The 20,824-nt window shown below is 45.8% G+C and overlaps 1 protein-coding gene across 3 annotated transcripts in view; it reads left to right on the forward strand.

The window, feature by feature from the left end:
- tyw1 (tRNA-yW synthesizing protein 1 homolog (S. cerevisiae)) overlaps positions 1–20,044 on the forward strand; it is a 71,996-nt gene extending 51,952 nt beyond the window's left edge. For all 3 annotated transcript variants that reach the window (XM_062552255.1, XM_062552256.1, XM_062552257.1), the window contains exons 14-16: positions 1,222–1,332; positions 11,720–11,887; positions 17,757–20,044. In XM_062552255.1, coding sequence (XP_062408239.1) covers positions 1,222–1,332; positions 11,720–11,887; positions 17,757–17,981 — 504 coding nt within the window. In that variant the 3' untranslated portion in view covers positions 17,982–20,044. The remainder of the gene's footprint in view (positions 1–1,221; positions 1,333–11,719; positions 11,888–17,756) is intronic.
- The last annotated feature ends 780 nt before the right edge of the window (positions 20,045–20,824 follow it).

The following is a 20,824-nucleotide window of genomic DNA, read 5'->3' on the forward strand; positions in this document are numbered from 1 at the left end:
TCGGGGTACCTCAGTAATGCGTTTCTATTTTGGGCCAAACAGGGAAGGGATCCGCTGAAGGACACAATAGTGGGGGTCAGATGGAAGGCCACGTGTGGTAGGGGGCTGCAGGGGCTCGGGGCTCAGTTGGCATGTTCCCATTTTAACTCAAGGTGTACTGGTCTTGGTCATGTGATCCGTCCGTAATTATTGAAGGTTGGAGCGGCGTTCTTTTGAGGGCTACAGCTGCTCATTCTTTAGCGGAATGTAAGGCTTTCGATGTATTTACGGGGATTCTGTAAAAACGGTGTGAAATGGTAATTCTGTTCTGGCAGTCTTTTTGTTGCAGAGATCTGTGTAAATATACACGTGGTTGGGGTTTATGTATGCACGTGTGTCTTTCTGATGGTGTGTGTGTGTGTGTGTGTGTGTGTGTGTGTCCATGTGGGATTTGTCCTGTGTGAGGAGAGGACTGCAGACTCAGCAGTGATCCTCTGGACGAGCCGCACCACAGTCCCCACACATGTTTTATAAAGCAGAGCTGGAGCTGTAATTCTGTGTGTGTGTGTGTGTGTGTGTGTGTGTGTGTGTGTGTGTGTGTGTGTGTGTGTGTGTGTGTGTGTGTGTGTGTGTGTGTGTGTGTGTGTGTGTGTGTGTGTGTGTGTGTGTGTGTGTGTGTGTGTGTGTGTGTGTGTGTGTGTGTGTGTGTGTGTGTGCGCGCGCGCACTCTCTCCCTGGAACACTCTACAGAGTCTATCTGACAGGCGCCCAAATCTCCCTGCACCCCCTTTCCATTTCCAGCAGAGCAGTGTGGAGATAAATATTTGACTTCCTACTTAGCCTGCAGCCATTTCAACATTTAGATGTTGGAGGTCTGCTCAGGTGGCTTATTTGTTTTTCTTTTCAAAGCACATTAGCTGCCTACTCATTCATCACTTCCTGTTCCCTTTTTGGTTGTTTTATCAGTTCATTAATGTCAGCACATTGGTAATTAAATCCATGTTTACCGTGAATCCCACCACACCTGCTCACTGATTGCTCCGTCAGATGAGCTGTGTTGTTTTTGAAGGAAGTCCTCAGCATTTGTCATTTGACGCGAGTCGTTAGCGCTTGAAAAGTCGGAGTTATTGTAGACGTCTGTGGTTTGTTTCTTGTTCTTTGGATCCGAGCCATGTTGTTGTAGTGACCCCCTAGGAAAACACAAGTCTCAAGCCTGTTCTCTCTCCCCGCCTGTCCCCACAGCAACAGCGCACGGTGTACAGGCTGACTCTGGTGAAGGCCTGGAACGTGGACGAGTTGAAGGCGTACTCGGAGCTCATCGCCCTTGGCCAGCCTGACTTCATCGAGGTGAAGGTACGTGAACGCGGCCCTCTGGCCTCTCCATCTGGAGCCTGGCATAGCACAGCTGCTTTAAGCACACACGCATTAACCCTGGGCATGTGTGGCGAGGGGTGGTTGTTTTTGACACTCTTGTGGGGTTACAACATGGTGATTCTTACTGCTGCTTAGTGTAAAGCTTAAAACAAAAGAAAAAAGTATGTTTCTCTCAGCTTTGAAACGCCCACTTCTTTCATACAATAAAATGTATAGGCAAGAACTAACTTCAGATTGACACATTTTGTCATGTATACAAATATCAGACAATGCCCTTAGTGAATTAAATATATGCTTGGAAGAGGTGTGTTTTTCTGTTGATTAAACTATACAGGTTTACCACAACGGCACCAAGTCTAGTGATTTTGACATAAACTTGCCCATTGTGATAGTAAATCTGCCATGAGCATCTCGGTCCTTTTTCAGTTACTTGTCAGCCCTCCCAGCTTCTCCCATTCCATTAGAGGGAAAACAAGTTAATGACTACACTCGTTTAATTTGCTCTCCCCCTTAATGTATTTGCGGAAAGCAAATGAAGCAAGATCTTTCTCTGATTGAATTTTATTCGGTCTTGAGTTAAATTAATTGCAAAGGAACAGCTGAATGTTCCGTCACTCTTTCAAGGTGTTCTGTGTTTTTTTTTGTTTTTTGTTTTTGGTGTTTCCAAGCCTTTGTCTGCTGTCAGACATAACCGCTCCCTTACCAGTAATGATGGTAGATTAGGTAAACATTTACCGGATTTACATTAAAAAACAATTGTTCTCACCACATGATTGATTTTTCAGTCTAGCAAACATGATATGTCTGAATCATTTACATATGTCTGAAGATTTAACCAAATCTACTCTTAGCGAGCCACACTATAATTACCTTTTGATTATGCCCTAATTTGAATAATGACCATAAAACAACAAAAAACTTTTGTTAAGAGATCGGTCCTATTTATTTCGTAACTCTGCATTAGGTTCTTTAATACGGCTCCTGTAACAGAGATTTTTTCATGTTAGCAGCATTGTTACAGAACGTCAATTAGTAAAAAATTCAAGCAATATCTTTTTATTGTCACCATAGCACCATATATAGGGATTGCACCATAGCACCATATATAGGGATTGATGCTCTTAAGCCCATACTATCACTGGTTGGTTCACCACATATACTAGGAGTTGATATTCTGAAAGCCATGCTGTAGATGGTTGGTTGTTCACCATACATACAGTAGTCGGAGTTGATATTCTTAAAGCCATGCTGTAGCAGGTTGGCTCAGCAGCATATTATGCTCCCGTCTCCAACAAGGGACATGGTGCTTAGTCTTTTGTTTGAGGCTTTTGTGAATTCTGAGAGCCTATCCAGGATGTTCCTTTCTCTCCGTGGACTCTCTCCAGATCGAGAATGTCCTATAGACTCAGTTTACACACACTGGGTGCCCTCTCCTATCCACTCCACAGACTTACAATACTGACAGATATTGTTTTGCTCTGAGACCCACTTGTGTTTTTTTAAATGCTCTGACTCTCGCTCACTGCAGTGGTAGAGCCTGCCAGGTCTCTCGTCAAAAACTTGCCTTTTGTTGTTAGCAAAGGAATTAGCAATCCCAGTGAATTTTTAAGAGCACACTGTAGCAACTGGAGGCAAAGGAGACATGAAAACTTCCAACATCGTCTTATTACATCACCGAGTGTTGCAACTCCCTTTCCTCTGAGCTGCGTTTGCCTGTTCTGTAGTGTTCATCCTCTACCTGGCTGTGAATGTATCATTTTGGACCGAACCTGGCTCTTATTAGACCGGGTCAGAGCTGGATCTTCTCCAGACTTTGGCTCCTGTCTATCTGCGAGAAGTTTATTTCCGTCTCGTTTGACCGTAACTCCCGCAACCAATGCTCCAGGTGCTCTCAGCAGTTGATTGTTCCCAGATCAAGGCCTTTCTGTGGCAGCCTCTTTGAGACGCACGTTGGCAGAAATGTAGTGGGTGTGTAATTATAGACCAGCAAACTCATCTGTGGCCAGGATGGCGGTAAATACACACTTTCAAAATATTTCACATTTGTTGTTGCTGCCCACCTTATGGGGGGCCAAGATCTGAGTATTCCCTCGACTCCCTTTATAGTATATTTATCTCAGTAATTTAGATTTGGAAGATATCATAATTTATCTTATCTGCTTTGGGTATTTGTATATTCTTGGCCGAGGGTGACAGTCTGATTTGTGATGAAACAACCATAACCTTTGAATGTGTGGTAGTGCCGTCTCCATGGTGAGTAGTGCCCTGTCTGGCATATAGTGTACAGTATGTGCTGCTTGAAGCAGCCTGCTTCCAACACAGTTCCTGGATGAAGGAAATTATAATGGGTAATAGGTGGGTCTAGCAGTGGACTGAAGTATATTTGTTTGTCTGCAAAATAGATAAATAAAATATAGCTAGAGTACTTGATAACTCAGGGTTGCATTTATTGGATTTTTAGTTCTAATCACTTTGTGAATGCATTGTTTCATTGGGTTAGTTTGGCAACACATTTCATCTTCATTACTGTCAGGGCTTTGTGTGGACACATGCGTGGCTTTGCTTGACATCTACTGTAATAAAAAGTTTAGAGAAAATGACCTGCACTGTTTTCTTAGTTATAGTTCACTTAGAGTTCAGTGAGGTAGCAAAGTTTGGTTTCAGCATCCTACAAATAAGCTCATAGCTTGCTGTTTTGATATTGCTTGCTACACATTTGCTACACATCTATTTTTTAGATTTTTGGTGGGCAGTTTCCAATTTTAGGGTTCTTGGAAGTAAACCTCTCAAACTCCGCCATGAGAAAATTAGTTCTGACGTGGACAAGCTTAAAGTATTTCTGTGGGCCTACTTTTTAAAGGGATTTTGCCTTGGCGTGTCTCTCACTGAAGCATGACTGCTGTGTTTGTCAGTGCAGTGATAAGAGAGATGTTGCATTGGTCCCCACTAACTCTTTTTTGTGTTTGTTAGTGTCTTAGTTGATCTGCAGTGTGTTTTCATTTGGGCCTTTTCCCTATCAATCTTGAGTGGAATAACATATGCTGTAGATATAGATGCCAGAATACATCTCGTTTCATTTACAAAAGATCAAATCGGAATGACGAGCTGTCACCAAGTGAAGTTTCTCTTTGTTTCTCTCTCTCCTTGCGAGGCTCTCGTCAGAATTAGAGGTTACGACTAAAAATGGAAAACCAGACATTTTCCACACGTCTGTGTATCAGAGCTTATGTGGACCGTGCCCTTCCTCAGCCTGGCTAGATTGTGACACCCGCTCCGTGTTAATCCGCCCCTCGAGGAGCCTCGTCCCTCCTGTGTCCTACTCATCCCGCTGTCCCACGCCGCGCACATCCTGGCGATATTAGAGTCGGATCAGGTCCGTGTAAGATAACCATGACACCGCACGTAAATTCATTACCAGCCCAAAGAGCTTGTTCATCCACCGCCGCACTGGGGGGGACCTGTCACATTCCGACTCAAAGTCGAGGCAAGTCCAAAGAAGAGCCAGACTTCAACTATGACATCCGGTTACCTAGCAACAACATTCAGTCTCTTTGATGCACTGTGGGAACATCAGATTTACGCTCGTCTCTCCAAGGGGATGGAAGAAAGGCAGCGAAACAGCAGAAGAAATAGAGAGGGATAAAAACCGACTGGCATCGCTCTGCCAGAGAGCTGAGCCCTCCAGATCTCACAGGCCTAATAAATCTGTTCGGAAGACCGTGACAAACAGTCTCACCTTAACGCTTTTGTTTTTTCGTTCCTGTTAAATTACGTAGAGAAAAAAAAGAAACAGATTAAGAGATGCTAGCAGAGTATCTGCTGTGTGCATAGAACCTCAGGATGACTTTCAAATGATTGGCTTCCAGTACGGGAAAATTCCAGCTTAAATGACCTTGCAGTGGTCAAATGAATATGCATGTGCCTCTCCAGAAGTTGGGTCTAATGTATTTTTTAGCAGGAGAGAAAATAAATAAATAATATCCTTTACTTGAGAGAGAGAGAGAGAGAGAGAGAGAGTTCAGGGCTGCTGTTTAATATGCTTATTCCAACAGGAGGGAGACTAGAGTAGCGATAGCATTTGGCATATTGAGCTTGTTGATTGCATAATAGTTTAAGCCTTCTGGTGTCCTAAACATGAGCAGTGCAGATGCAATGTCTTGAGAGCCAATCTGTTACCTTCTGTTGTGGAATTTACCTCAGGTTTGCTTGTCGGGCATTAAACTGCATTTTGCATCCGATCCCTTGTGTGTCTGGCTTCTTTCTTTCTTTCTTTCTTTCTTTCTTTCTTTTTCTTTCTTCACTGAAATAACATAAATCGGCAGTCAGAATTTCCGAGACGAGGTAAGAAGTCTCAAGATTTAACAAGCCATGAAACAGCTACCACAATGGGCACCATGTAATAGGATATTGTGTTCAGTACATGAAGGCTGGTAATCTCTTAGTTTGTTCCCCTGTGCTCCTAAATTAAAAAAATTGAAGAATGACAGGTGGTCTGGAAATTCTCTCAAGGTCTCTTGTTCAAGTCATCATGGTTTTGGTTGCACTTTGTGTTAGCCAACATTTAATTATTTTGTGCTGAACTTCTTTCCAAAGTAAGCTCAGAGGTGTCCATCATTCCTCTCCAAGTCTTACACTGCACAATTAGAATTCTACCCAGAATGGCGATTCCAAAGGCATTTTTAATACGCGTCCTGCCCCTACAGCCTTGATATTTTTTCCCGTGGCAGCTTGCGAGTGACACACAGCACGGTCCTCATCATATCCATTTCAGCATGTGGCGTTGGCCATGAGTGGCTGGGCAGGGCTGGGCTCTCTGCTCCCCAGGGGAGGGAGCTGATTTTCTAGAGCAGATAATGAAGTTGGGTGAGCTCCAGGCAAACGGCATCATGATGACGATGATGATGATGATGATGATTATAATGCCGACGCATATGAGTTTCGTCGACACCGCCCCACCATTCCTCCACCCCGCCACCACCACCACCACCACCATTCCTCCACCCCGCCACCACCACTTCCACCAGATCACTGCCCTGCCCCTCCTCCTCCTCTGCGTGTACCACTCAGCATCTGTCTTCGTCTCCTCCTTGTGTGTTCGCCTTTGAATCTTCCGCTCAGGGCACCGACGAGCTCATCTGAACACTGCAGCTTTGTTCACAGCAACCTCAGAGGCAGCTGCAGGAATGTACGAGGCTTGCAGTGGGCATTGCAGTGGGCATCTCTTATGGGATACATACTCGGACACACATACACATAGGCTGACGATTATGTTGATTGAGGTTTTGATCAGTTTAGTTTTGTGTGTGAGGGGGGAAAAAAAGGCAACAAGCAGCCAACAACAGATACTGTAGAAGTGCTCAAGGGGATTATAAACACACACCTCAAGTGACCGATGCTTTGGTGCAGTGAGGGGAATATTGGCAGTGTTTGTCTGCCCAGTTAATACTCCAGATGCAGCTGTGCCTGGAGCAGATGGGGCCTTGAGTTGTTCCCAACTCTGGTACTGTTTTGGTAGGCCAGTCATTTTCAAAGGTAGTTATAGACAGTCCTGAAGAAGACCCTGGTGGGTCGAAACGTTGTATGTGTGGTTTTAAATCAACCTTGTCGGTTTTGGAGTCTCAGTGTGCGGACATCTATTTTTCCTTTATCACAGTTATAGACAGTAACACTTTATTTGAAGGGATTTACAAAAGACTGACATGACACTGTCATGATTATGACAATGACAACTGCCATGAACATGAAGGTGTCTGAATGAATGTTTATGCCTGTTGTCATCAAGTTTCATTTGTAATTTCATTTCCAACTTGACATCGCCTGGGATCCCTTGTGTTACTGAAAAGACAAACATTCTACATTTCCACAAATTCATATCATCTACAGTTTCTACAGAACTCAACATTTATGAAACTGTCAGTCAGTTAACTTGACCATCTCGTCGTCACTATCCTCTTCATCATGGGAAACTGCGGTAGATTGTTGGTGGACTACCAAACAGGGACTGTGATATGAGTAAGGCATAATGTATTGTTAATGTACAGTATTGTCCGTCGGTAATTATCGGAAAATAAGTCCCAAAATGGCAAACAGAACCCCAACGCTAAGCAGAGGTATAATCTGGTAGTGAGTCTGAGGCACTCGAAAAAGTATTTTTTTTATAAAAAGCCTTTATTAAATTTGGCTATCCATTAGCAGAGGTGTTTTGCTTGCACCTGAAGGGGGTTATTTTCCGACAATTTCCAGCGTACAATACATTATCACAGTTTCAGCTGACTTTCAATTAAATTCTATTGCAGTAAGTGAACAGACTTTTTACGGATAGATATGAAAGACGTGAATCAAAAGCACAAAACCCGTTGCCATTGACAGTGGTCATTATATACTTTGCACAGCGGTAATTATATAGATTCAACAGACCTCCGAACGTTGGGAAGGCCCATTCATGTGAATGGAACTTTCTGTAGCACTCTGAAGAGCCGTTTAATAACTGGATTTAAGTGATGGCTTCAGGCTATTACTCTAGAGGGAACCTGGGGTTGACAGTGAGGAGTTACGCCATTACTGGCGCAGTACACATGTAGAAATACAGATGCAGCCATATCTCCAATGTCTTGAAATCCTCTTGAGAGAATGAATGAGTTTGCAGTAGGGTTATGAGTATTAATAGCTGGAGCACAGAGGCTTTTGCCGGTAGGAGAGAGGTAGGAGAATGGATGGCCCTCCCTCTCTAGGGCTCTCTGTGATGAATAAGTGCTGGACCACATCATCTGTACCCCTGGTGGTCTTTGTTGTCCCCCCCACTCCTGCTTCATTTTTCTCCTGGTCTCTCAGGCAGTTTTCCCTCATCAGACGCAGCCAGGCTTGCCATAGTTCACTCTGAAAACGTGGCTTAGAGATCTGAGGGAGAGGGAGAGAGGGGAGAGCAGCACAGTAACCCTGAACCAAGGTTGAATGAATCATTGGGTTGCGCTATTTTTTGGGGGTTGTTGAATTGGAAGTCAAGCAACATTAGTGGTTTTCTCTTGAAAGCTAGAATAATAGATCCAATTTACTAGTCATTTGTAGACCCTATTTATCAATTGCATTTTTAGACTTTGATCTTTTGGACTTTGATTTTTTTCACATTTGTGTTTTTGTAGCCTCTCATTACATTTAAATGTAGTCTATTAGTTGCTATTTAATCCAAAGCAATTTACAAATTAAGGGAACAGTCAAGGTACAGTGCAGGCAGTCAATATGATATCTATATTGACAGTATGTTACACGTTACATAGATTTTTTTATCGTCAAACAATATTGCATTTTGCATTTTATATTCTTAATTACCTTTTTGTTCAGAACAGTAGAAATGTGTTGTTGTTATTGTAGTAGTATAAGTTGCGATATGTTGCAAAGTTATGATTTCAAAGCGTCAAGTCTGCAAAGCCTCCAATGAATTGCATTAGGTTAGTGCAAATCGTCATTAGCCCAGTGGCTTCTCTCAGGGCATCATAATAAATGTTAAATGTTAGCAAGAGTTCCTAGAGGGTCAGGAAGCTCTGTCCTCTCTCCTGCCTCCTTCCTCTGTCCTTCAGTGGGCGGTGTTGGAGTGAGGGAGGGGTGGGGATGGGGGTTGTAGGCGCTGAGGGATATTGATTAAAACATTATTCCTTTACAATTAGTATGTCTCTGGAGTATTACAGTTGACACCATGATGGAACACGCGAGTAGCGTTGCAAATTAGCTGTGAATCGGTGATTCATTGCTACCGGTCGAACTGAGAAATTCCATCAATGCGCAAGGTGTGCCAGGATGCACCTGTGTGTTTCTAGATATCACTGTTATTATATCTGTGTATTTCTTGTGTCTGAGTACTGTATGTGGGGCAGGAGGACTTAGAAGCCGATTTTTCAACTAAATGTGTAGCAACATACTGAATAATATTCTGCATTAATGTATAGCGCTTTCCAATTTTACGCCATAAACAAGTTATTGTGGCTCAGAGGGGCTTAAATGCCATCTATCGCTGTTTCTTTCTCACTCTCTCACTCCATCTTTCCCTCCCTCCATCCCTCGCTCTTTCCTCATACAAACAGACACACAGACACACACATGTGTGTGTACTCACACAGTCCCACACACACACACACACATGCAGGATGATAAATACTTAGTCACACTGGAAGACCTCTCAGCTGAGCAGATAAATTCCATTACAGGCGTAAGGAGCGGTAATATTTTGAGTTGGCAAGGACTCTCTCAGAGGGCGCCCCCCCCCCCCCCCCCCCCCCCCTCCGCCTCCCGCCTCACTCGGCGGACCCCGGTGATTTATAAAGGAGGCTTTGTAGGTAATCATTATTCTACATGGCTACAGTGCAGCCTGATAAGACCGCGGGCCTCATCAATTCTATGCGATGCCGGGATTATCGGCCTTGGAAATCAGCCACATCCCGCAAGCTTGAGATGGAAGCAGCCCAGGGGGCTTCCCCCCCCCCCCCCCATCATAATCCTCTAAATGCTTTTATTGTTTCCTACAGGAAGAAGAAAAATATAGTTATATATATATATAAATATATATGTCGTAGATGCATTTTTTCTGGCACTTTCTTCTGCCCTTTTTAAATGCCGTGCTCGGAGCAGGTGCCCACCTGAGGCCATAGGGGTAAATGGAGCTGTCGGTGCGGCGCCGCTCGCACAGGTATTATGTGATTGCTGCCGCACTGTAAATGGGGTTAGCGGTATAGAGCACCGGAGATAACTTCTCTATTGAATGCAGCCGCTTCTTCACAGCCTGTGTCTGTGTCCCATATCAACTCCTTTAGACTGACAGAAAGCGCAGGATTAAAGGAAGGGCTACTATTTCTAAAGGGCACAGCGTTTCATTTTTGGAGTTTCGAGAACGCACGGTCGGAACAGTAAACACCGTTTATTTTTTTCACACATAACAAGTGCTTATTTCAGCTGAGTGTTTCCCCAGAGGTTTTTCTGTTGGTCTGGAATTCCTATGGTTCCTGATATCCATCCACAGGTTGTCTTCCAGCCTGATAACCTCTCCCTGTCCTTGACACCAGAGCATTGTAATGGGGGAGTTATCAGCCCCTCACATCTCTCCAGCTGGAGCCTCCCCTCTCCCCTGTGGCCAGTTTGTCAATAAGAGGGCTGTAGGAGCTGTTAGGAGACTGATGGCCGAAGCTGATGTTTTAGGGGCTATTGATCTGGCTTCCCCTGGTTATATACCAACAGACGTTTGTCAAATGGGCTTTGTGGTGAGTACTTTTGTGGAGGGTCACTTCTGTAAGCGGTCGAACATTGTGTGCTGTTCACGTTTTCAAAGCTCCCCTCTCTGTGCCTTCCCTCCAAATCTCCCTCCCTCTCTCTCTCTCCTCTCTCACTGTCTGAAATCTGGCATACCTACTCACAATCACGCTCGTTCATTATGGGACCATGTTCAATTATGCTGTACATGAGAATTTCACATAAATGTCAATAACCGACTTGTTCTTCATAGAACCCATGTTGGAGCAGCACTCACTGTTTCCCCAGCAGCTCAATTAAGTATTGTGACAGTTTTGTCAATTGTATTCAATATAACATTCATTAAATGGCCATCCTTTTTTTCTTTCTAGAGGGTTGTGAATGCTTTAAAAAATGCATTGTTTTAGTTTTCTCATCAGCAGTGCAGTAATGTAGCAGACACTAAATTTAATAATTATCTGACACCATTCACTTTGGCTTTGTGTTTTTCACCCGCTTGTTGTCCACAAAACAAGCTATGGGATCATTAATATCTTCTCTCTGACTTCTGATCATAGTGCAACGTTAGAACTGCATAGAGTTTTCTGGTTTATAGACGGCTGCTTTGCTTCTTGTTCTGGTGGTGTTTTTGTGTGGAGAAGCCTCCCAGCATACTGCTGTCTTTCATAGCCGTAGACATCACAGGGCACTACTCCTCCCCTCCCTGCCGAGTTGCCTCTGTGTCTGCATTTGACCAGCAGTGACTGGACAGAGCAGTACAATTTCATGTGCGTGAATCACCTAAATGCCCCTGCCTTGGAAAAAAAGACATGCTTCTTACACGGTTCAAGGCACACTTCCTGCCCCCAAGTTCTTTAGGCTCTCTATATATTCCAGTTCTGTATTCACCCTGTCTCCTGAACCAACTGCCTAGAACCGAGGCACACTTCCAGAGAAGGGGGCTCCATGGAGGTCTTTGGGTATAATATCCTTCCACAGTAGATCATTGCCTGCCTCTTTCATGTGGGCTTGTGGTGCTCACGGTGGGTAGTGGGATTCTCACCCCCCCCATCACCACCCCACCCCTCCCCACCTCACACCCTCAGCCGTGGCTGTGTGTGCTAACGGAGTCTGCTTTATCTTCGCCGTGCAGGGGGTGACCTACTGTGGCGAGAGCTCGGCCAGCAATCTCACCATGGCCAACGTGCCGTGGCACGAGGAGGTCATCTTCTTTGTGCAGCAGCTGGCCAACCTGCTCCCGGACTACGAGATTGCCTGCGAGCACGAGCATTCCAACTGCCTCCTCCTGGCCCATCACAAGGTATTGATGCAGTCCTCAGCTCTCTCTCTCTCTCTCTCTCTCTCTTTCACTCACTCACTTTCTTTTCCAGCCTATTCCTTCCCTTTTCTCCGCTCCTCTCCTCTCTTCTCCTCTGGTCAATGAAATGGGCCTATTTCTCATTAACGGGGAATTAAAATGTTTGACTCGTTAAATCATGGGGCTTAATTAAAGATTCTCAGTAATAAAAGGAAGAATAATTTAGTCTACCGTATATGCCTCTTCCGCTGAAAGCCACAGTCTCTGCTCTTAATGGAGCCTAACTTTAGAAAACTGAAATTTGGGCTTCATTTGCATCCGGTAATAGGGGGGTAGGTGGTTCAAGAAGTGGTCAAATGGTACGGTAGGTCATGCCCTTGAAATGTTTTTACAAAATTGGTCTGAAAGAGTGCTGGTGTATTTTAAATGAACCGCTTCAGTCCTTTGTGGCTCTATTTGTCTGTAATAAAATGCCAAAATCAAAGGTAGTTCTGGGTAACTGCGCCTGTCACAAAATGGCATCCAGCATTAGCAGCACTCAAACTATTAAAGTGAATCCCTTACCTGTCCTCACCCTGAACTGTTAGTAGACGTTTTGAGATTCATGTGTCGCATTTGTTCTTATTTATTTTCCATATACGGCCCAGGATTGTTTTTGATCCCAAAACAGAGGCTCAGCAGAATTGATTTTTAACGTTTCCGATGCTGCTTTGTACTTGTCTGCTAGACACAGGGTCCGGGAATGCTCGCTCTCCCTCTTCTTGTAATACTAGTCACACTTTCCCTCAAAAACAAATTTGCCTTGGACATCCAGTCCATCCGCTGTAAATCCCCCATTCTTCCTCTGGCAACTTTACTGATGGATTGTGCGTGGGCTGGAAGGCTTTCATCTCCTTGTATTTTTTTTTTTTATAGTTGAAATCACATATCTTCCGCTTAAATAATGGTGTGCGCTTATGCGCAGGCATCCTCCTTTGGCGTCTCTTCCTGTCTGTTTTTTATGCCTTGATATATATACCGTTATCGCAGCTGCCTGCTGTCAAAATGAGATTCGGTCTCACCTCTCTCCAGGTCTCAAAGCCAGGCTGTTAACCCCCACGCTGAACGTCTCAGCAGGCATAGAGAGACGTGACTTAAAGGCATATAACTACACCCCTTCCACCCATGCCACCCACCCACCCACTCGCCCACACACACCCCTCCAATTACTGTAGCTTTCTTTTATTTTTTCTTGAAAACTCATCTCCATTACTTCAGCTCCGGCTCGATCCTTATTAGCTATACCTGGTAGCATTTTGTTGCCCTGTGCTCTCCCTTATCTTTTCCTAGACACCAGTCATTCCACCCCTCTCGCTCTCCTTCCCTGTGATGCAGCCCACCTCCTCTCACTCTACTCCGCGAATAGAGCTCAGCCGTCGTGCTGAATATAGACGCTCATTATTGTGATGGGGGGGGGGGGGGGGGGGGTTGAGGGGCCTGGGTGCGCCGTGCGTGCGTCAGTGGAAGGTAAACTGTTAAGTGGGTGACAGGCCTCCTCCTCCAGCAGACCAGCTGTCAGAGAGTCAAAGGACACCTAGGCTCGGCTACAGCACCGGCAGCCGCCGAAAGACAGCGAAAGAAAAAACATCCAACGATAGCACTAAGCATTTTGGAGTGTTTACTGCAGTTTTTAATTATGCATGCGCTGAGTCGAAATAGGTGCATTATAGTGAAGCAGCAACATCTCGTGTGTCCATTTTGTTTTTGGAATACGTTTACATCCTAATCTTGTTTACATGTAAATACAGTGCCCATTGCCCTGCCCTGCCTCCCGTGGCAGTGTTCTATGATTCGTTATGAGAAGCTGCAGAGGGCTGGTATGTGTGTGTGTGTGTGTGTGTGTGTGTGTGTGTGTGTGTGTGTGTGTGTGTGTGTGTCGGTGGGTAGGTCAGATGAAGCTCAGCGGGAAGAGAGAGAGGGTCCAGGCCGTGAGAGTGGAGTGGGGGGCCGAGACGGAGCCGCTGCCACGGAGCCGGAGCGCTATCGACGGGAGAGGCCAGAGACCCACCTCTCCGTCCCCGCGGCAGCGCGGCTCAGACGGGGGGGGTTGGCCGCCCCGGAGCTCAGCTGCCGCGTAGCGCTCGCGGCACGCAGCGCGCACAGCATCCCCGCCGGCTCTTGGGTGCTGCTCAAAAGCCGATTGTTCCCTTAATACGCTACCATTTTTCACACACGGGCTGGGAAGGCCAAAGTCAGTAATTCACCTCATTGATTTTGTGCCCCCACCACCACCACCACCCCTCCTCCTCCTCCTCCTCCGCGGGCTCCTTCAATTCATCCCTTTTTTCTTCCCATTCCGCATCCCATGAGCCCCTCATCCGGCGGCCCCTGACACTCGTTAAGACGCTCGTTCATTTGCTTTATAGGCTTTTCGAGTCGTCTTTGTGTCAGCCCGTTGTTGCGGCGTTCGCCCTTCTGCGTTTTTGTCTGAGATAAACCATATCTATCCCATGCCTGTGATTGATGTACGTTTTTCTCATGCCCTCGAAGGTAGCTCTATATAGCAGGGATAGCGGCGTGCCCCCTTTAGGCTAGCGGTAAACAAGTGTTTAAATCTTCTCGCTGGATTCTGCTGTTTTAACAGTCCTGTAATGAAATAAAGTGATTTAATGGGGCATTGTATGTCCCAGCGCTGGCTGAGCACACGGCCTTGCCTTTTGTGATTATTCAATAATTCATAAGGGAGGCAGCGTTTAAACGTTACGAGCGAAGGAGCTTTTTACAGAGTCTGGAGATGAGCAGGCACTTTCAAAATCACAATGCATGCCAGCTGTAGCTCCCATCAGAGTATTAAAAAGACACTGACCAGAGAGTTCAAAGGTTTCTGTGCTGCTCCTCAATTCTAGGTCAGTGTTTTTTTTTCCTTAAACGCAATTAATTTATTCCCTTTTTTCCTCTCTAATGTGTATTTAGAATAGGATAAGGACCATTGAAAGAAGATTAATGCCATTCGATTCCAGAGACGTCCACTTCGGTGGCAGTGACGTAGGTTATGGTTGTGGACTGTGGTAAATATTTAAACAGCTGGACCTCACTGTCCGTCAGGAGGGATTCTCCTTATCTCCCTACAGCTTTCACCGTACTGTCGCTACTCGTTAGCGCGTGCTCGGTTTTCCCGCCTTTCCCTGTGCTCATATGGGAGACTGACGATGGTGGTTGGGCTTTACTTGAGATCAAAGACAGGCGATGAGAGAAGGACTCCACACTCTCCCAGCCTAATGCGGGGGCAGCCCTCTCCCTTGAGACCCTCCACACTCACCCCCATCTCTGATGGACGGCTGTTGATCCTGAGCCGCTCTCCGAAAAACCAGGGGTGGTGCAGCGGAGAGCGGAGGGAGGGGTGGAGGATTCACACCAGCAAATGAAGCAGTAATGAAAACATGAGGGCTTAGGAGACGGGTTCCCCCCGGAGGGGATCTGTCAGCTTAAGGCTTCGCCCCGACGAGCCGAAGAGATAGCACCCCAAGCCCTGACTCCTTCAGAAGCTCCAGGTGAGCGGGGAGGGACGAGATAGCGCGGCGCGGGGGATAAAAACAATTCTCCCGGGCTTCGCACAATAGCAGTCAGAGGATAAGAGGAGCAGGCACAGGGAAGTTTTCTGTGTCATGCATTTTTGGCTGAATTCAGGCTTCCTCGTTTGGTACACCAATGCCATTCATGGCAAAGCGAAAGGGCGGCACTGATCACAGTCCGACCTCTGTTGACTGAGGATGCTGCTGAGGATGTCAGTCAGCTAACTGAGAATGCCAGTTGTTGGTCACTGTCTTTTTTATTTTGTCACAGATTATGTTCTGTATACTGAAACGTAAAATGTTCAAAGTGCTAGTTGAAGGATTTGCATAGAAACTTTGAAGTTATTTTTTAAGTGGAAGACATCATGGCATGTGTAGTGTTATGTTCTTTTATTTAATTCCCTTGACTGATCATTTTGAGCTTGTGCTTTTGGAGTAGATCCACGAGTTGTTGTGTATGTTTGTGTATTGCTGACTCACAGACAGGACTGAATGTGTACACTGAGTGCTAGGAGGAATGGCAGGCGACTGGAGGTATGCGGTCTCTAGAATGGCACAAAGCATGTAATCCAGCCCTCCCATTTACACAGAGGAGTTGATTATGTCTGGAGAAAAGAGAGGGAGGAGAGGGAGGACCACTGCATAGACAGAGAGAGAGAGAGAGAGAGAGAGAAAGAGAGAGAGAGAGAGAGAGGGGGGCAAAGACAGACTCCACGCCTGCAGCTGATTACATCGCAAAAGCCCAGGATGGATTGCGGGCATCTTTCTACACTTGTGTGGTGTGAAATGCAATCAGCGCGACTAACTCCTGCCCCCACCCCACCAAATACAAACTCAGACACATATATACACACACATACACACACACAAACACACACACACACACACACACACACACACACACACACACACACACACACACACACACAAACAAACTTGCACCCCATGTCTGGTGCAGGATTGTTGGCGATGAAAATGGATGAAGCGGACGGCCGAGGCAGCGCGTGCTGCTTGCTGCTTGTTGCTTGGTGCTCAGCGGCGAGTGGCAGAGACACGCCTGTGATGGATGAGGAATGAGATGAGCTCCGGCAGCCTTTGAAGCACACGAGTAGGTGCAGACGAGCAAGTGCACCGAGCCGCCGAACTCTTCAGGGCATGTAAATATAAGAAAAAATGAGTTTGATTATTTGGTCTTTGAGAGAAGCCTTTGTACTTAGTAGCAGAGAAACCGTCGCTGGAGAAGAGGCTGTCAAAGTGTCGTGAGACTAAATCGATCTAATTATTTGTCTTTTCGCCACAGTCAAAACATGCTTCTATACCCATCATCCTCGTCAGATTGTCAGGGTTTATTTTAGGCTTCAGACAGTGATGGATCTCATGCTGCGAGGCAAAGCTTACACCAGATCAGTCTCAGAGAGGAGCTTGTTTTTTTATCAGGGGACAGTTTCACCCTCTGTGTTGTTTGTTTTCAAGGGCATGTCTCTATCCATGTGCAGTAAACAGCTTGTACTGTAGTGCACAGCATGCAATGGAGTCAACCTGTCATCACTTTTTAATTAAATGAGGCCATTCAAATGATACTGCAAAATCTACAAAAATCCACCTAAAATAGAAAAGCAGCTAAAACTGTTCAACTCTAAAAATGTTTTGATATATTGGGACAAACAAATACAACTCCAGTGGCATAGGGAAAAGTTATGAAACCATATTTCATGCCCCCCCTCCATATAACAGATGACATAAATAAATGTATTGCATTTTAAAGAGGGGAGGGGAAAAAAACACATTGCATAGCTACAGTCAATGCTTCCCCATTTGAAATGAGATTTTCATGCCATAGTGGCGTTTTAGGCCCAAGTCGCTCTGTTATTGTGACCCTGGATTGCATCACCCTCTGCATTGTTTGAGTCTACGCCTTGAGTCCTCGGGGCGTTCCACTCTCTTATTTATTCCTAGTCAGCAGTGACAAATGCATTGGGGTGGAGAGACGGTGCCCAACGCTGACCCCCCTCTCGTAAACATTTTGACGGAGGCTGTTTGACGGCTATAAGGGAACTAAATTAGGATTTGATGCGCTCCCGTGGCTTGCGTCACCTAACTGATGAACCGCTGTCAGCGTCCCCGCGTCTTCAGGGAGCTCACCCCGGAGGACCACCGTTGTGATTAATCACCCGGAGAGCTATCGCTCACCCGCTGCTTCTTTTTCCTCACCTCCTCTCTCTCCTGCTCTCTCTCTCTCTCTCTCTCTCTCTCTCTCTCTCTCTCTCTCTCTCTCTCTCTCTCTCTCTCCTCTCTCTCTTTCCTTTCTCTTCTACCTTCAGTTCAAAGTGGACGGCGAGTGGTGGACGTGGATCGACTACGAGCGCTTCCAGGAGCTGGTCCAGGGCCACGAGGAGAGCGGCGGCGCCGCCAGCACCTTCTCGGCGGCGGACTACATGGCCAAGACGCCCAGCTGGGCCGTGTTCGGCGCCAACGCGCGAGGCTTCGACCCCTCAGACACACGCTTCCAGCGGAAGAACAAGGCCAAAGACATCTCGGGCTGCTGATGCCAACTATGGCAGCAGACACCTCACGTTGACTTTTCTTCTTCATGAATCGGGAGGCTTTTAGACGCTAAATCTTTTCTCTCTTTTTTTTTGTTTTGTTTAAGAGAGCCTCTGTCAGATTCCAGAGACACTCTTTGAGCCAGACGTCACCGTGAACATAAAGCACTGGTTTAACAGCCACTTTTCATGATTATACTTGCTGACACTGGAACAGACCTGGTTGACGTTTCTCGTTGATATTTGCATAGTGAGAATGTCCATTTACTAAGGCTGTAGCTTATTACTCTCCTGCAGTTTTTTAGACGTCCAAGCAGAATCGAGTTTTTATGAAGAATTCATCCTATCAGGACTCACTGGGCAGCCAACATGAAAATACAGTGGCAAAGAACTGAATGTCTGTCACAGAACAATTAGCAAATCTGCTGAGTGGCAAAGACGGGGCTGCTAATAAGTCTTGTCATGTTCAAACGCCCTTCCTGTTTGCATGAGTGCTGGTCCTGCCATATAGCTTTTATTTCCTTATAGGCTGGGTCGACTTTTCTTGCACGCATACGAAAGCTCCATGTGTGTTTTTCCAGCTTGTCTTTCTGATCATTTGATCTGTCCATGTGGTTGGTATTATATATGTCCAACTTCCCGCCATTCTTTTGTGTTTTATTTTTGTTTTATTGTCCATTTCTTTCCCTTGCACTTATCCTTGTTTTGTCCCAAAAGAGCCAGTATTTTTATACTTTTACCATATTTCTCGTTCCCTGTCCATTTAAGTTAATATATTGTTTTTGTAAGATTTTTGTCTGAAAAAAAGTTACTGATTTTTCCCTGTCATTGTGATCATTCCACTATTTAGGTTTTTTTCCCCAAAATAGCCTACATTAGACCATGAGCTGACTTTACCAATGCCAACTCAAAAGAGTAGTCCGAATTCCACATCAAAATGCTGAAGTCTAATGTCAATATTCCAGTTGTATTGTTTGACCCCAGACGAAGGTCTCCTGGGGACTAAATGTATTTTTTCAATGTGCACTGAAGCAAATATGGGCAAAAGTTATTGTCCCACACAGCACTATATCTGTGATGTCTGTAATGTAGTCAGATTACATTGATGACATCATTTGAAATGTGGGTAAATGCAAAAGCAGAATGTTATTTGCTCCTGCCCTTTACGTCAGAATTGTCATAACCTCTCTGTATCAGCCCTCTAAAGTGAATCAAGCCTTAAAAATGAAGGCAACTTGAACTTTGGTAGCATTGGATCAACCACCAGAAAAAAACAGCCCTTCCCTAAAAAAAACCCTATGTGCTCTGAATGCCTGGGTGAGATTGACATTTCTGGAGAAATGGATGTGCCATTGTGTGGAGATGTGTGCAGCTTCACCATCCTGAGTTTTCTGCTCACTGTGCTCAAGTGTGCTCAAAATGACAGTTCCCTGACGGGCGCAAGGAACTTTTGCCACAGCCACCCCGAGATACTTTTTGTGGACGTTTGCACTTTTTTTTGCAGGTTTCTGTGCTGAACACTTGCGCTGTCTCTCTCTCTCTCTCTGTCCCTCTCTCTCTCTCACCCTCTCCCTCTCTCTCCCTCTCCCTCTCCCTCTATCTCTCGCGCGTGCGCGCGCTCTGGCAGCTCGGCGCGTCTGCCTCGGCTGCGATGGAACCGTGTGTCAGTCAGCGATGGCTGCAGGGGCCGCCGACGGGTCAGCGGCTCCTCGCCGCCCGCCTCGACTCTAATTACCCGCCTCACCAGCACTCCGGAACGCCGCCGCTGCCACACTCCGCCGAGCTCTCTCCGAAAAGAGCAGTGAGGGTGCTGCAGGCAGGCGGAGCTAATGGACCTGGTTTGCACGCGTGTGACTGCGAGGGACCCCGTCCCCTGCGTCAGCATCAACCCCTCCACCACCCTCGACCCGACGGTCTGCAGTCTGCCGTCAAAACATAATTGTTTCAGTTTATGAGTCGAAAGTTTTTCTTTTCTTTTCTTTGCTTGCCTGAAGGTTTTGATTTCACTAGGGTACATCACTGATTGATTTGTGAACTTTACATTAAAGATGTAATAGATGAATGAATTCATTGTCGAGTGTTGTTCTGATTCTCTTTGCTCTGCGCCCTGCATGTTCATTCCGGGGGGGTTTCACGCGGACGTTAATTATGTTTAAACTGTAAGAGCGGATGATGAAATGTATTTTACATAACCATTTTACTGCGTTTTCCCACTTTTCTTAAAGAGGAGACTTTACCACACGCCACTGAGCTCTCTCCAGCTACGCTATATACGCTCTCAGCAACAGCGGAAGAGCTTCCAATTAACTTGCAGAAGAGTGCATATAGCACTCGAAGCAGCACTTAGGCGAAAAAACTGTATACTCTAGCTCTTTAACAGTCCAGCCATCCTACACATCATTATCACTTCCTATACATCACCTCATTCTTGAGAGGGTTTAGTACGCATTCCTAAGGCTTCTGCTGTCATTTTTTCACATCAGAACATCTTGAGCTAATGAGGGGAGATGCTTCAGAGGGTCACTAGCTGGGTAAGATTACAGTAGTACTGTACGTCCTGTATTGCTGGGCTGCTATGTTTGGCTTGGGAATTGTGCAGATGCTCCACAGCTTTTCTTTTTTTTTTTTTTTACATCCCTAGGGGTTGTTTGAACTTTGACCTTGGCGCTGTGCTGACACCCTGCTCTGCCAACTAGGGCACTACTATGGCCAAACAGAGACGGGAGCAGCATCGGTTACGTTTGCAATCATCATCCTCTCTGTGTGTGTGTGTGTATATTCCCTTGTGCCGCTCGCACGGTGCACATTACGAATGCCGATGGTGTCCGTCTCCCTGCATCCAGGAG

This window comes from Sardina pilchardus, chromosome 13 (assembly GCF_963854185.1).
Source record: "Sardina pilchardus chromosome 13, fSarPil1.1, whole genome shotgun sequence".
NCBI classification, from domain to species: Eukaryota; Metazoa; Chordata; class Actinopteri; order Clupeiformes; family Clupeidae; genus Sardina; species Sardina pilchardus.